General features: G+C 33.0%; 1 protein-coding gene and 1 pseudogene across 3 annotated transcripts in view; both read right to left on the bottom strand.

The window, feature by feature from the left end:
• The window catches only part of Gls (glutaminase), a 78,182-nt gene that overhangs the window by 61,751 nt on the left and 4,355 nt on the right, over positions 1-12,076 (bottom strand). For all 3 annotated transcript variants that reach the window (XM_069995673.1, XM_069995674.1, XM_069995675.1), the window contains exons 2-3: positions 4,452-4,548; positions 3,979-4,100 (exon numbers count right to left, since the gene is read on the bottom strand). In XM_069995673.1, coding sequence (XP_069851774.1) covers positions 3,979-4,100; positions 4,452-4,548 — 219 coding nt within the window. The remainder of the gene's footprint in view (positions 1-3,978; positions 4,101-4,451; positions 4,549-12,076) is intronic.
• LOC138809310 (small nucleolar RNA SNORA40) lies at positions 2,283-2,399 on the bottom strand (annotated as a pseudogene).

Here is a 12,076-nt window from a genome sequence, read left to right as displayed (position 1 = left end):
CTAACGATTTCTACTCTATAAATGTAGTATTAGCTGACATTCTAGAGCTAACAAATATTTTATTAAGCTTCCAAACTTTAATAAATTTCAAGTAGTTTCCAAACAAAATGTTAATGTTAAAACTAAAATGTTAATGTAATATATCTCAGATATTTTCAATAGCTTTTAAAATTTCAACTTGAAGTATCAATTTTGCAAGAGAGTATCAAAGGAGACCTTCAAAAAGCCTAATTCCCAAGCCTGCACTATCTTTGTATCAAATCAAATGTCTTCATTTTATAAGAAGTTACAAATGAAAAGGATCAAATTCAATGAAGTCACTATTTGAATCTAATTAATCAGAATCTTTAAAAGGAGGATTTAAGGCTTATGAGTATTTATTGTTAGCAATATTTGGATTTTCTCCTTTGTCTTGCTTTATCTAGCAGAAGGTGCTGGCCAAAAAAAATAAAATAAAATAAGCTATGGCAATAGCTTTAATGATGAATTACCACTGATGGGAGAAAATATAACACTTAAAAGTGTTATAATAACTTCATACTGATAAATGCTTCAAATAATAATTCCTTTTTTTTTTTTTTTTTTGCCAGTCCTGGGGGCTTGAACTCAGGGCCTGGGCACTGTCCCTGAGCTGCTTTTGCTCAAGCTAGCACTCTATCACTTGAGCCATAGTGCCACTTCCAGATGTTTCTGTTTATGTGGTAATGAGGAATCAAATCCAGTGCTTCATGCATGCTAGGTAAGTAAGCACTCTACCACTAAGCCACATTCCCAGCCCAATAGTTTTTTTTTTTAATTGTGAAAATATCGTACAGAGGGGTTACAATTACATGGACAAGGTAATGAGTACAGTTCTTATCAAGCATTGTTGCCTCCCCCTTTGTTTCCCCTTCCCATCCCTTCCCATAGTTTTCTTGAAAGTTATTTTAAATATGTCATAAGTCTAACTGGAAAATAAAAAGTCACATAAAATGAATTGTTAGGAGGAAATACTTATGAGTGACATCTTTGTGTTCTGTTTAGATTTTTTAACTGTTTATTAGGAATAATAATTTCCTTTTTAAATGTTTAGGTCTAATAGCTATATAGTACATATCAATGTTTTACAACAGTTCATACACATGACTCATCAATAAAGTAACATAAGAATTTTTTTTAGAAAACCAAATTATTACAAATGCAGACCACTCATTTTCTAAAAAAAAAAAAGAAAAAACAGAAAATTATGACCAGAGATAAAAACAGCCTTATTACTTATAAAGTTAAAACATGTATGAATAAAGAAGCAGTTTTCAGCATATTTTTTACTTTTATTAAAGGATTATTAACACTAAAAGCAACTGACTATGTAGCTGGGCACAGGCAGTCAAAGACTGCAATATAAAGAGTGTTAGAACTCATTTTTCCATTTAAAAAACAATCATACATCATAGTATCTCTCTCATTACTACAATGGCCTCACACTTGCTAGACAGGTAACCTACCACTTGAGCTGCATCTCTAGCTCATTTTCGCTTTAGATAACTTTTAGAAAGGGTCTCCCTTTCTGCCCAGAGCCAGCCTCAGACCATGATCTTCCAACTTACTGCCACTGCCCCCTACACAGTAAGAGGTAGGCTTATGCCATATATCCCTCTTATTTAGATGGAACCTAACTTTATGCCTAGATTGGCCTCCAACTATAATCCTTCCACCTTCCAAGTTGTTGGAAGTTATAGACATGAGTATCTGACAAACTCCTTGAGTATTTTAGATGAAACATCAACACTTTGACTTCAACCAAAACTACCCACCTTTATATAAATTCACATTTTAACACCTCCTCCTTAGCTGTTTGGAGGTGAGATATTTTGCTTCTGGAAATACAAACTAAATAACTTCTTACATTTGGAAATAGCAAACTCTGAAGTAATTATCTTTCCAGGTGATCTGAAAAGGTGATTTTTGAGTCACCTCATTCTAGTGAAGAAAATAAAAATCCTGTGGACTAGTAATATCTGTACTTATATGGACTACGAAACACATGTCAAGTTTGGAAGTGGTTGAATTAAAACCATAGATTTTTGTAAAAATTGTGTTAACATTTACTGTCTGTTAGTATAATTATAAATGGAAAATTTTTATAATTAAGCTCATTTGGCTTCTTAATTCAGAGTATTTAAACTGCTTTTAATTTTGTATAAATCTAACATGTTTCTTTTGTTTTTTAGCTTTCATATCAACTTTATTTTCAGAGCCAACCTGTGTGAGCTAACAAATGCCGACACTGCCAACTACTGAATCATATTCCTTTTTACATGTACCAAAATCTCATATTCTTCTGGGTTGCAAAAGAGGATTTACTGTTCACATCTGTAAGGCTTTATTACAAATTAAACAAAGACACACACACAGAAGTGCTCCTAAACATAGCTTGTTTCTAAAGCACAGAATTTTGAATAGAATTAAATATGTAAAATATGAAACTACTTAAAACTCCAAGGTTAGTTTCTCATACCTATTATCTACAAATATATCTGCCACTTGCAAGCTATACTCACAGATAAAGCAAAATAACTCCCCAAATGACACTACACGTTGCATACATCACTAAAAATAAAATAATCCCTATTGCAAAGGAACAAATAAGTCTAGAACTAAACTCTCTCCCTCCACAATAAAAAAGGATTCCATAGACACAAAACTCCAATTGCAAAGCAAGACTAATTGGCACACTTTAAAATCAGCTGAGGTAACAGAACCAAGAATGTTCTGAGAAAAGATAAAAATACAAAACTTTTTGTAAGCAGTGCTTTACAGCATGCTAGGAAACTTAAAAGGATCTCAATAAAATATTTATCCCTTCTTATAACTTAAAGATCTAGGACATTCCCAGGAGATTTCTACAACTTGTCATTCAACTCCCCCTGTTCTGAAGAACCTAAAGGGAATTATATACACATATACAAATAAACTTTCAAAGTAGATGTAGAAATTATTTGGGTCTACTTCACTTTTAAGCCTTTACTGAGTACATCCAAACTGTAAGTGATATCCAAAGTAAGATGATTTAGAAAAGGCCGGTGTCTTGATTTTCACCTTCATGCAAGTTTCCTTAGTGGTTCCCTCTATTAGTAATTTAAAAATATTTAACTTTACAATGTATTACAAACATGCTGTCCATTAAATTTTTATTCATCAAACTAAAATGAGTAATGAAGAAAATAAACACGCAAATACAGAAATGTCAAAAATGTTCCCATTCAACCAAATTAAGGGTTTTAACCTCCCAAATTGTCTTTAGTTCTTAACTATGAGAGAAATTAAAAGTCAAAAGCCAGCCGGGCGCTGGTGGCTCATGCCTGTAATCCTAGCTACTCAGGAGGCTGAGATCTGAGGATCACGGTTCAAAGCCAGCCCGGGCAGGAGAGACCGTGAGACTCCTATCAACAATAAACCACCGGAAAACCGGAAGTGGCGCTGTAGCTCAAGTGGTAGAGCGCTCGCCTTGAGCTGAAGAGCTGAGGGACAGCGCCCAGGCCCAGAGTTCAAGCCCCACGACCGACAAAAAAAAAAAAAAAAGTCAAAAGCCCATGTCTTAATATGGCTAAAGAAAGAGAAGCATATAATGTCCTACGTAAATCTAAGAAACACAGAGCTATATGAAGCTCTGGAATGTCATTTAAATCACCTTCTAAAAAAAAGAACTAGGAGAAAGCTTGCAAGATGTGCAGTGTTCAACAGAGCACTCCCAAACTGTACGCAATATCCAGGTAAGATAAACTGGAAACATCCACAGCTAAATTTCCTTACCACAGGTTTAAAGAAAATACATTGTTAACCCAGTGTATAATAAACTCGTATATAATACCATCATTGTTCTTCAAATAAATCCAATATGTAGAAAGCACTGGCCTTCAAAGATGCAATATTGTTTTGAAAGCAAAATCACCACATAACATAGCAAATCACCATTAAAGGTTTGGCAGAAATTTTTACTTTTTAAAAAGATCTTTGTCTAGCATGACACCATCTGATGTTGTTTGAAGAGTTAATCTTAACATATCCATACACTCTTTCAACCTGGGATCAGACGTTCGCAATCCTGTAGATTTGAGTGCCTGTTTTTAAAAAAATAAGAGTTTGTAAATATATAGTGCAAATAATGTATATGCTTATTCCAAATACAAGTTTTAATCCTGTGCACAAAAACATCTACCCAAGACTTGATCATGTATGTGGCCTTTGTGTCACTATTACCCAATTTCTGGACAAGTTTCTCATTGTTTCTTTCATTTTCTTTCACTGATTACCTTGAAATGAGCATGATAAAATTTGAAAACATAGTAAGAGAAACAATGTCAGTCAGAATCTACATATCAGATGAGATTTAAGATTATATTTCAATAATACTCCATTACTGATTTAATACTACTAAACTTCTTAAAAGATAGAAAAATATAAAAACTTACTGTAATAAATTTATGAACAGGTATTTTTTCTTGTCCTTCAGCAATTGTATAGAACAGCAAATCTTCCAAGCTAGGTAACAGACCCTGTTTTATTTTACTAAAGGGGAAGGAGAAAAAGAAAACATTATTAATTCCTGTGCAACTATTTTAACTAAGTCCATTATTAATTGTTGAGCCAGACTACAGCTAAACTGATCAATTAGCCAAGATTAAAAGTCATAATATAAACTGATTTACCAAAATGACACAGTATCACTAAAAATAATACTAAAAAACAACTAAGGGGCTGGGAAGGTGGCTCAATGGTAGAGCGCTTGCCTTGCATGCCTGAGGCCCTGGGTTTGATTCCTCAGTACCAAATAAGCAAAAAGAAAAAAGCCAGAAGTGGCGCTGTGGCTCAAGTGGTAGAGTGCTAGCCTTGAGCTGAAGAGCTGAGGGACAGCACCCAGGCCCAGAGTTCAGGCCCCATGACTGGACCCCCCCAAAAAAAAATCTAAAAAATTATTACATAGGCATTTATTTACTCCTAAGATTTGAAATCCTATTTACCAAATCTACAGTGGTCTAATGCCTAGCAATGTGTTACAGTAATGCCTTCCTATAAAATCCAGTATAATCAATCAACATTAACCCCAGAGTTCAGTAATCATCCAGGTAGGGATCAACATCATGATTTTTTAAAATATAATTATTGACTATAATTCCAGTAGTGAACCTGATTGTAGAATCTGAAAGGACAGTAATTTACTCAATGAAAGTTCACAAAAGAGATTGAATTAGGGCTGGAAAGGTGGCTCAGTGGGAGAGCGCTTGCCTTGCATGCATGAGGCCCTGGGTTCAATTCCTCAGCACCACATAAGCAAAAAGAAAAAAGCCGGAAGTGGCACTGTGGCTCAAGTGGTAGAGTGCTAGCCTTGAGCTGAAGAGCTGAGGGACAGCGCCCAGGCCCAGAGTTCAAGCCCCACGACTGGACCAAAAAACAAACAAACAAACAAAAAAAAAAGAGATTGAATTATACAAACCATAGAGACTATTAATTATAAGTTTTATCATAAAAATACATTAACATTTTAATTAAACTACAACAATATAATGCTAAGGTTAATAAAATTTTTGTGTGGCTTTATCATTTCTTGTGTAGGATCTGAAAACATTTTATTATTCAGAATATCAATGATTATCACAAACATCATAGTGATATAAGGAAGGATTATATGTCTAAGATCAATCGCGTTAGGAAAATATACAAATACATATATATTTGTATGTATAAAACAGAATACAAATATAAAATATTCAGGAAAGGCCTTTATCTGAGTTTCAAGAAAGAATTTTAGAATTTAATATAGTCAATTCTATATCCTTGAGATACAGATATCTAGTCATTAAGTTCAGTAGAAACTTTCACAGGAAAATTATTTTATTTTGTCTACAAAACTGTCACAATCCTGCCTGTTTAAAATTAAAGATTCCTGCTTAACAATTATGTAGTAGTTTCATATATTAATATAATTGAGTATATTTAGTTACTTTCCAAACTACTATTGATCTTTGTAATTCTATCTTAAAGGACAGTAGAACTTAAGAGTTCTCAAAGGGAATATTTATGTTGCCATTAATATGTCTTCAAAATTTCAAACAAAATTTTAGTTTTAAAAATCAACCTTAAAATATATGAATTTTTTAAAAATTAAGGTTATTATTTAAAAATTCAGTGACATGTCTTGTATATATAATTATTCCCTGAAACAATTTTTGCTACTGGACAGTTAAAAATCTGCAGTATTTTAAGAATAGCTGAAATTTGTTGATCATTTATGTTCTAGATATTACTAGGTGCTTTACATACACTGTAATCTTCTATTGATCTTTTGATAGAGACAATTATTATATAAAATGCAAGACTATTTCCTTGGATGTCAGACTTAACAAATTCATCATTTGTTAAAAAGAAAAGAGTATTTCTATTTCAAGGTGAAGAAACAAAAGTTGAAAGAAATTAAGAAACTTCCCAAGGTTACACAGTAGTAGCAAAGAATTTAGAATCCCTGTTTCTCTGAATGTAGAGTTCAAGTACTCATTATACACTATGGTCAGTCTAACTTACTATTTAATTACTACATTTATAAGAAACAATTTTTCTAGGTCTTATCTTGATCTAATACCCTTAACAAAGTTCAAAAATACTGATGATCTAACATTTCAAGAGAAACTGAGCCAGCTGTCAAAAAAATTCATGGATGATAACATTCCAATTATTTACAGAAAATGGTTTGTCAAATAAACATCAGAGAGTGGCAGTTTATCATTTTTAAAAAGTGCAGAATAAGCTTTCTACATATTTACCACACCAGTAAATGGTATTTGCTTTGTCTAAAAGCTATGTAAATAACATAAAATATACACATCTTTAGCTTATGGTACCTAGTGCAAAAAAAATTAAAATGACCATGTTATTGTCATAGCTAACAAAAGGATAAATATTTACTTGCTCTGGAATAGAAACTAATTTTTATCCAAAGGAGAAATAATTTAAGCATGCCTAAAAATTGTCAAAATCTATTTTTAAAAAACTTCAGCGTTTAAAGGCTAAGCCTAAACCAGATACAGGTGCTCATGCCTGTAATCCCAGATACTAGGAGGCCTAGACCTGGGGATCATAGTTCAAATCCAGCCCAAGGAGACAAAACTGAGACTCTTATCTCCAATTAAACAGCAAAAGCTGAAAGTGAGGTGTAGCTCAAGTGGTACAGTGCCTACCTTGAAGAAAAGACTATCTTGAAAGAATGAACTACAATCAATATTCTGATAAACAGAATACAAATATTCTCATTCTTTCAAAATCATAGAAATTTTACCAAATTTCATTCTTACCTTACTGTCTTTTCTCTAATTTAATGTTTTTATCATAAAGTACTTGCTATTAAAATACAAATGCTAAATGTTAGTTTTCAGAAACTATATAGTTAACTAGAAAATTTCAAATAAAAAAAGATTATAGGAGGCTTTCAAATTGTATACTCAGTGATTATAAATCCAAGTTAGCCTTCTAGATTCTGTTCTTATTTCATGATAAAATTGTTATAATACTTAGGAAGTAAAATGACATACCTACAAGACAAATCCTACCATTCTTTAATACCTTTATATTCTTTGACTTTCTCTTAGTCTCTCTTTAATTTCTGCTTTGACCAATCCTTTTACTACCACTGTTATACTTGCTCTTTTACTCATTCATCTCCCTACATTAAACTTTACAAAATAACTGCCTTTAAAAAATGTGAAGAGGTTAGGGAGTGTTAGGGATAGAACTCAATAATAATGTTCTTGCCTTGCATGTGTGAGGCCCTGGATTTAAACCCAAATACCACAAGAAAGAAAGGAAAAATGGAAAGGAAGATTTCTATACATAAATGAAAAAGATAGATAAAGGTATATATACAGCATTATGTTGGGAAATTTTAAAGTCTAGAAAGGGGACAAGGAGGCATGTATGCAATGAGAAATTACAAGAAAAGAGTTAGGAAATCTAGACATTGGACTGACTCCACTATGATAATAAGATAGCTTTTTAGAAGAGGTGGTTTTATTTTCAACCTGAAAGATGTATTGAACCTGAAAGGTGGTTTTATATTGAACCTGAAACATGTTAAGCACAGCAATAGAGTAGGATTTCTGGCAAAGAAAACTGACTAAAAGGATAAAGGCAGGTATTCCTAGGCTATACAAAGACTAGATAACACAACACAGGATGTATATATGTGTTTTTTTCTATTTCTAAAAGTTACTATAGTGTCTAATTTTCAAGGTTGAGAAAGATTAACCAGTAAATGGGAGGAGACTATGTCCTCCTCCCAAAATACATACATACAAAGTTTAAATTCAGGTCCAACTTCTACAACATGAAAAGAAGCAGTGTTTTACTCTACCAACCAGCCATGTCCAATGTCACACAAATAAGTCTCTTCAATAGCTGGAAGAGAAGCAGCCCCAGAAAGCTAGTCCTAATCCTAGATTTTTCCTTTCTTTGCACACCAACTATATTCAAAATAGTTGTTCAGTTGTTAGCAACCTACTTTAGGAGGAATATCTGGAATTCTCTCAGAATGAAAGATGAGGTCTATACCTACTGAAGGACTGTCAACCTAAATTCAAACAAGGGAATTACTCATGTTAGATAACTAAATTTTTGTTCTGCCTTGTTAAAACTGTATCCTGTATGAAGCAGGGATGAACTTTTAAATAAAAGCTGCTGTTTTAATTGGACTTCACTAAAAAAATTTATTTAAAAGCCATAGTAAAAAGCACATGAGGAAACATTAGAAACAGGAAGCAGTTTACCTGTTTCAGGAAGGATAGACAAGGACCTAGCTAGGTTAAGTCCAGAATGCCTGTGTTTTTCTAACAACAAAATTATTCCATATGTGTACTGTAGTAACATATTCTACTTTGAAAACTGCAGGTATTATGTATTACTAAAGTGACTTGTTCAAATGAGTAACTAAAATATACAGGAATAATAAAAAGCAACTTTCAGCTACACCAAAGGAGAAACAAAGCAGCTCTAAAACATGAAATGGGTTGCCTTTCTACAGGAATGAAGTCTTGGTCAGTAGAGATGAGTGACAACAATCTGTGTATAATGTAACAGAAGAGGGGAAAAACAGCAGCAGCTGAAAAGATGGGTTTTTACGATCACTTCCAAACATAAACATAAAAAAGCAATCAATTCAATAAAACTTTATTCAACAGCTAATAACAGGTTTAAAAAACAAGTTCTATAACTGTAGGAACTTGGTTAGATAATTTATTGGCAATACTTCATAAAACAGGTAAAATTAGTATTAATGCTCTTTAAAATCACTTCCAAAACTAATTGTTTTTGAGTTGCTAAAAATGGACATTCTAAATTTCTCTTAAAAATCATAAACTTTAAGGCTCATGTACCTTTATTTTACTTCAGACTTACTTTGCTAGCTTATATTCCTGGAAAGTATGAACAATTTATGAATGCTTCATACAATTTAAGAACAACAATTGTTCTGAAGAAAGTTTCTATTTTGTTGTTGTTGTCAGTCTTAGGGCTTAGGAACATTGAGCGTAGGCACTGTATCTGAGTATTTTTGCTCAAGGTAAGCACTCTACCACTGAGCCACATGGGTTTTTGGTGGTTAACTAGAAATAAGAGACTCATGGATAGTTCTACTTGGGCTGGCTTTGAATCATGATCCTCAAATCTTAGATTCCTGATTAGGTAGTGATTATAGGCTTGAGCCACCAATGCCTAGTTAGTTTCTACTGGTTCAATAATTTATACCAAATATCAAAGGAAATGCCAATCATTCACAATATTACAATGACAAGTTGAAAAATATTACAATGGCAAGTTTGAGAACTCTGTTCTAGTAATGAGTAGACAAAATATACTTGTAAATTCTTTAAGTATCAACTTTTTATTCATTACGCAAAAATGAACAGTCCTATGTTTTACAAAAAGTAGTGCATTCTGTATAGACATTTCCTTAGAATTCAGTAAGCAATAGTGAATGTCACATACTTTCCCAAGAATGCCAAGGCACATTAACATTTTAGTGGTAGATAGAGAACTGCCAAGTAGTCACAGACACACCCACTGCTTCATAACCAAAGCAGTATTACACCTGAGTAGATTCCAGGATAAAACTGGAGTAGTAGTGAAAGGTATATATAACACTGAAAGACACCAATAATTAGTAACTATTTTTATAAATGTATTTGTTCCCTAAGCTGTGTTGAGAACTGCTGTACTAGCAAGTGATTTAAAAGATAAAAAAATATAGGCACCATAAAATACAACCTTGATTTATACAGCATTTAATTGCTGAGGGCTCCTTAAAGAATGTAAAACCTACCATTTGACTTTCAGTTTCTATTCATAATTTTTCTTCACTTAAAATATTCAGATATAGGACAGTCTTTTACTTCTTTCTCTCAATTGTTCAAATTATGAATTCAGAAGGACCTGCAGAAAATTTCTTAATGTGATTTTTGTTTCAGACTAAAATAGGGTATTCTCCCTCCCTTTTTTTGGCCTCTATTGTCTCAGAGATAAAGTTAAATTCTATTTGGTAGTCATTTCCTGAGTTAGCGGATTTTGAGGAAGACGGTTCTCTAAAAACAAGAAGCTAAAACTCAGAAACAAAAATTCAGGATCTAAATTCTGTTCAGTGAGCTTCACCTAAATATTAATGAAGTTTATTATCAATGAAATTTAATATAAATCATGCCCATGTTTATCAATGGCTAACAGATATCCATGATTCAATGCAAATATCAGACTGTAACAATATTATGATGAATGTAATTTTTACTTGCTATTAAAACAAATGGCCAGGAAAGTAGCTCAGTGATATCGAATATGCTCAACCTGCACAAGACTGTGTCTGATCTGCACTTAGGGAGAAAAAAAAAACCCACTAATAACTCTAGAGGAAAAAAAAAACTTTAATATTAAAGAAAAAGTTCAAAGGAGGGGCTGGGAAGGTGGCTTAGTGGTAGAGTGCTTGCCTTGCATGCATGAGGCCCTAGGTTTGATTCCTTAGCACCACATAAACAGATAAAGCTGGAAGTAATGCTGTGGCTCAAGTGGTAGAGTGCTAGCCTTGAGCTGAAGAGCTGAGGGACAGTACCCAGGCCCAGAGTTCAGGTCACACGACCCCCCCCCCAAAAAAAAAAGTTCAAAGGAAAAACTATATGTACTTTCATGAAAAACTGTATGTATTTTCACTCTTTAAGTAAACTGACAATGATTACTTTTAGAAATTAAAATTACATGCAATATACAATTGCTATCTTATTTCAAAAAAGGTTCTCTTTCATTTCTAAAATATATTACCTCCATCTGCCAAATGTCTCAACTTCGTTATTAGAACTATTATATGGACCCAATCCAATGTTTGCTTGAAATACCTAAGTATTATTCAATTCTATTTTGAAATTCATTTACAGTGCTCATGCAATGATTTTCTCGGTCTATACTTTCCATTAAGAACATGAACTAATTTATCAAAAGAAACTCCAGGAAATAGAAATATGGTGTGTATGTGAGAGAGATTGTTATTGTTGTGAGTGTTTGCTTTTGCTTTGGTTTCTTATTCTTTTGGCAATACAGAGCACAGACAGAGAGGAAGGGTGAACAAATGTAATCATGCTTCTCAGTTTACACGATGTGGAAAATGAACTATATAACTTGTGACAGAGATGGGAGAGGAAACTGGGGAATGAAGAAAGGGGTGACACTGCCTACAAAAAGGAATGTACTCATTACCTGAGTTATGAAATGATAAGCCCTCTGCACAATATCTTAATAATTTTTTAATTTTAAATCTTTTAAAAATAAAACAATATGAACTATCAAACTATAAACACTATACTTTCTAAAGCTAGGGTAATAATTTTTGCTTGCACTTTTAAGATTATATGATTAGGAAGTGGCGCTGTAGCTCAAGTGGTAGAGTGCTCGCCTTGAGTTGAAGAGCTGAGGGACAAGGCACAGGCCCAGAGTTCAAGCCCCACGACCGACCAAAAAAAAAAAAAAGATTATATGATTATAATTAAAAGTATATTTTAAATACTATGCCTATAGC

Source organism: Dipodomys merriami, unplaced genomic scaffold (assembly GCF_024711535.1).
Source record: "Dipodomys merriami isolate MVZ:Mamm:240054 unplaced genomic scaffold, mDipMer1.0.p SCAF_49, whole genome shotgun sequence".
Taxonomy (NCBI): Eukaryota; Metazoa; Chordata; class Mammalia; order Rodentia; family Heteromyidae; genus Dipodomys; species Dipodomys merriami.
The sequence above is the reverse complement of the archived record's forward strand: the minus strand, read 5'-3'. Positions and strand labels throughout refer to the sequence as shown.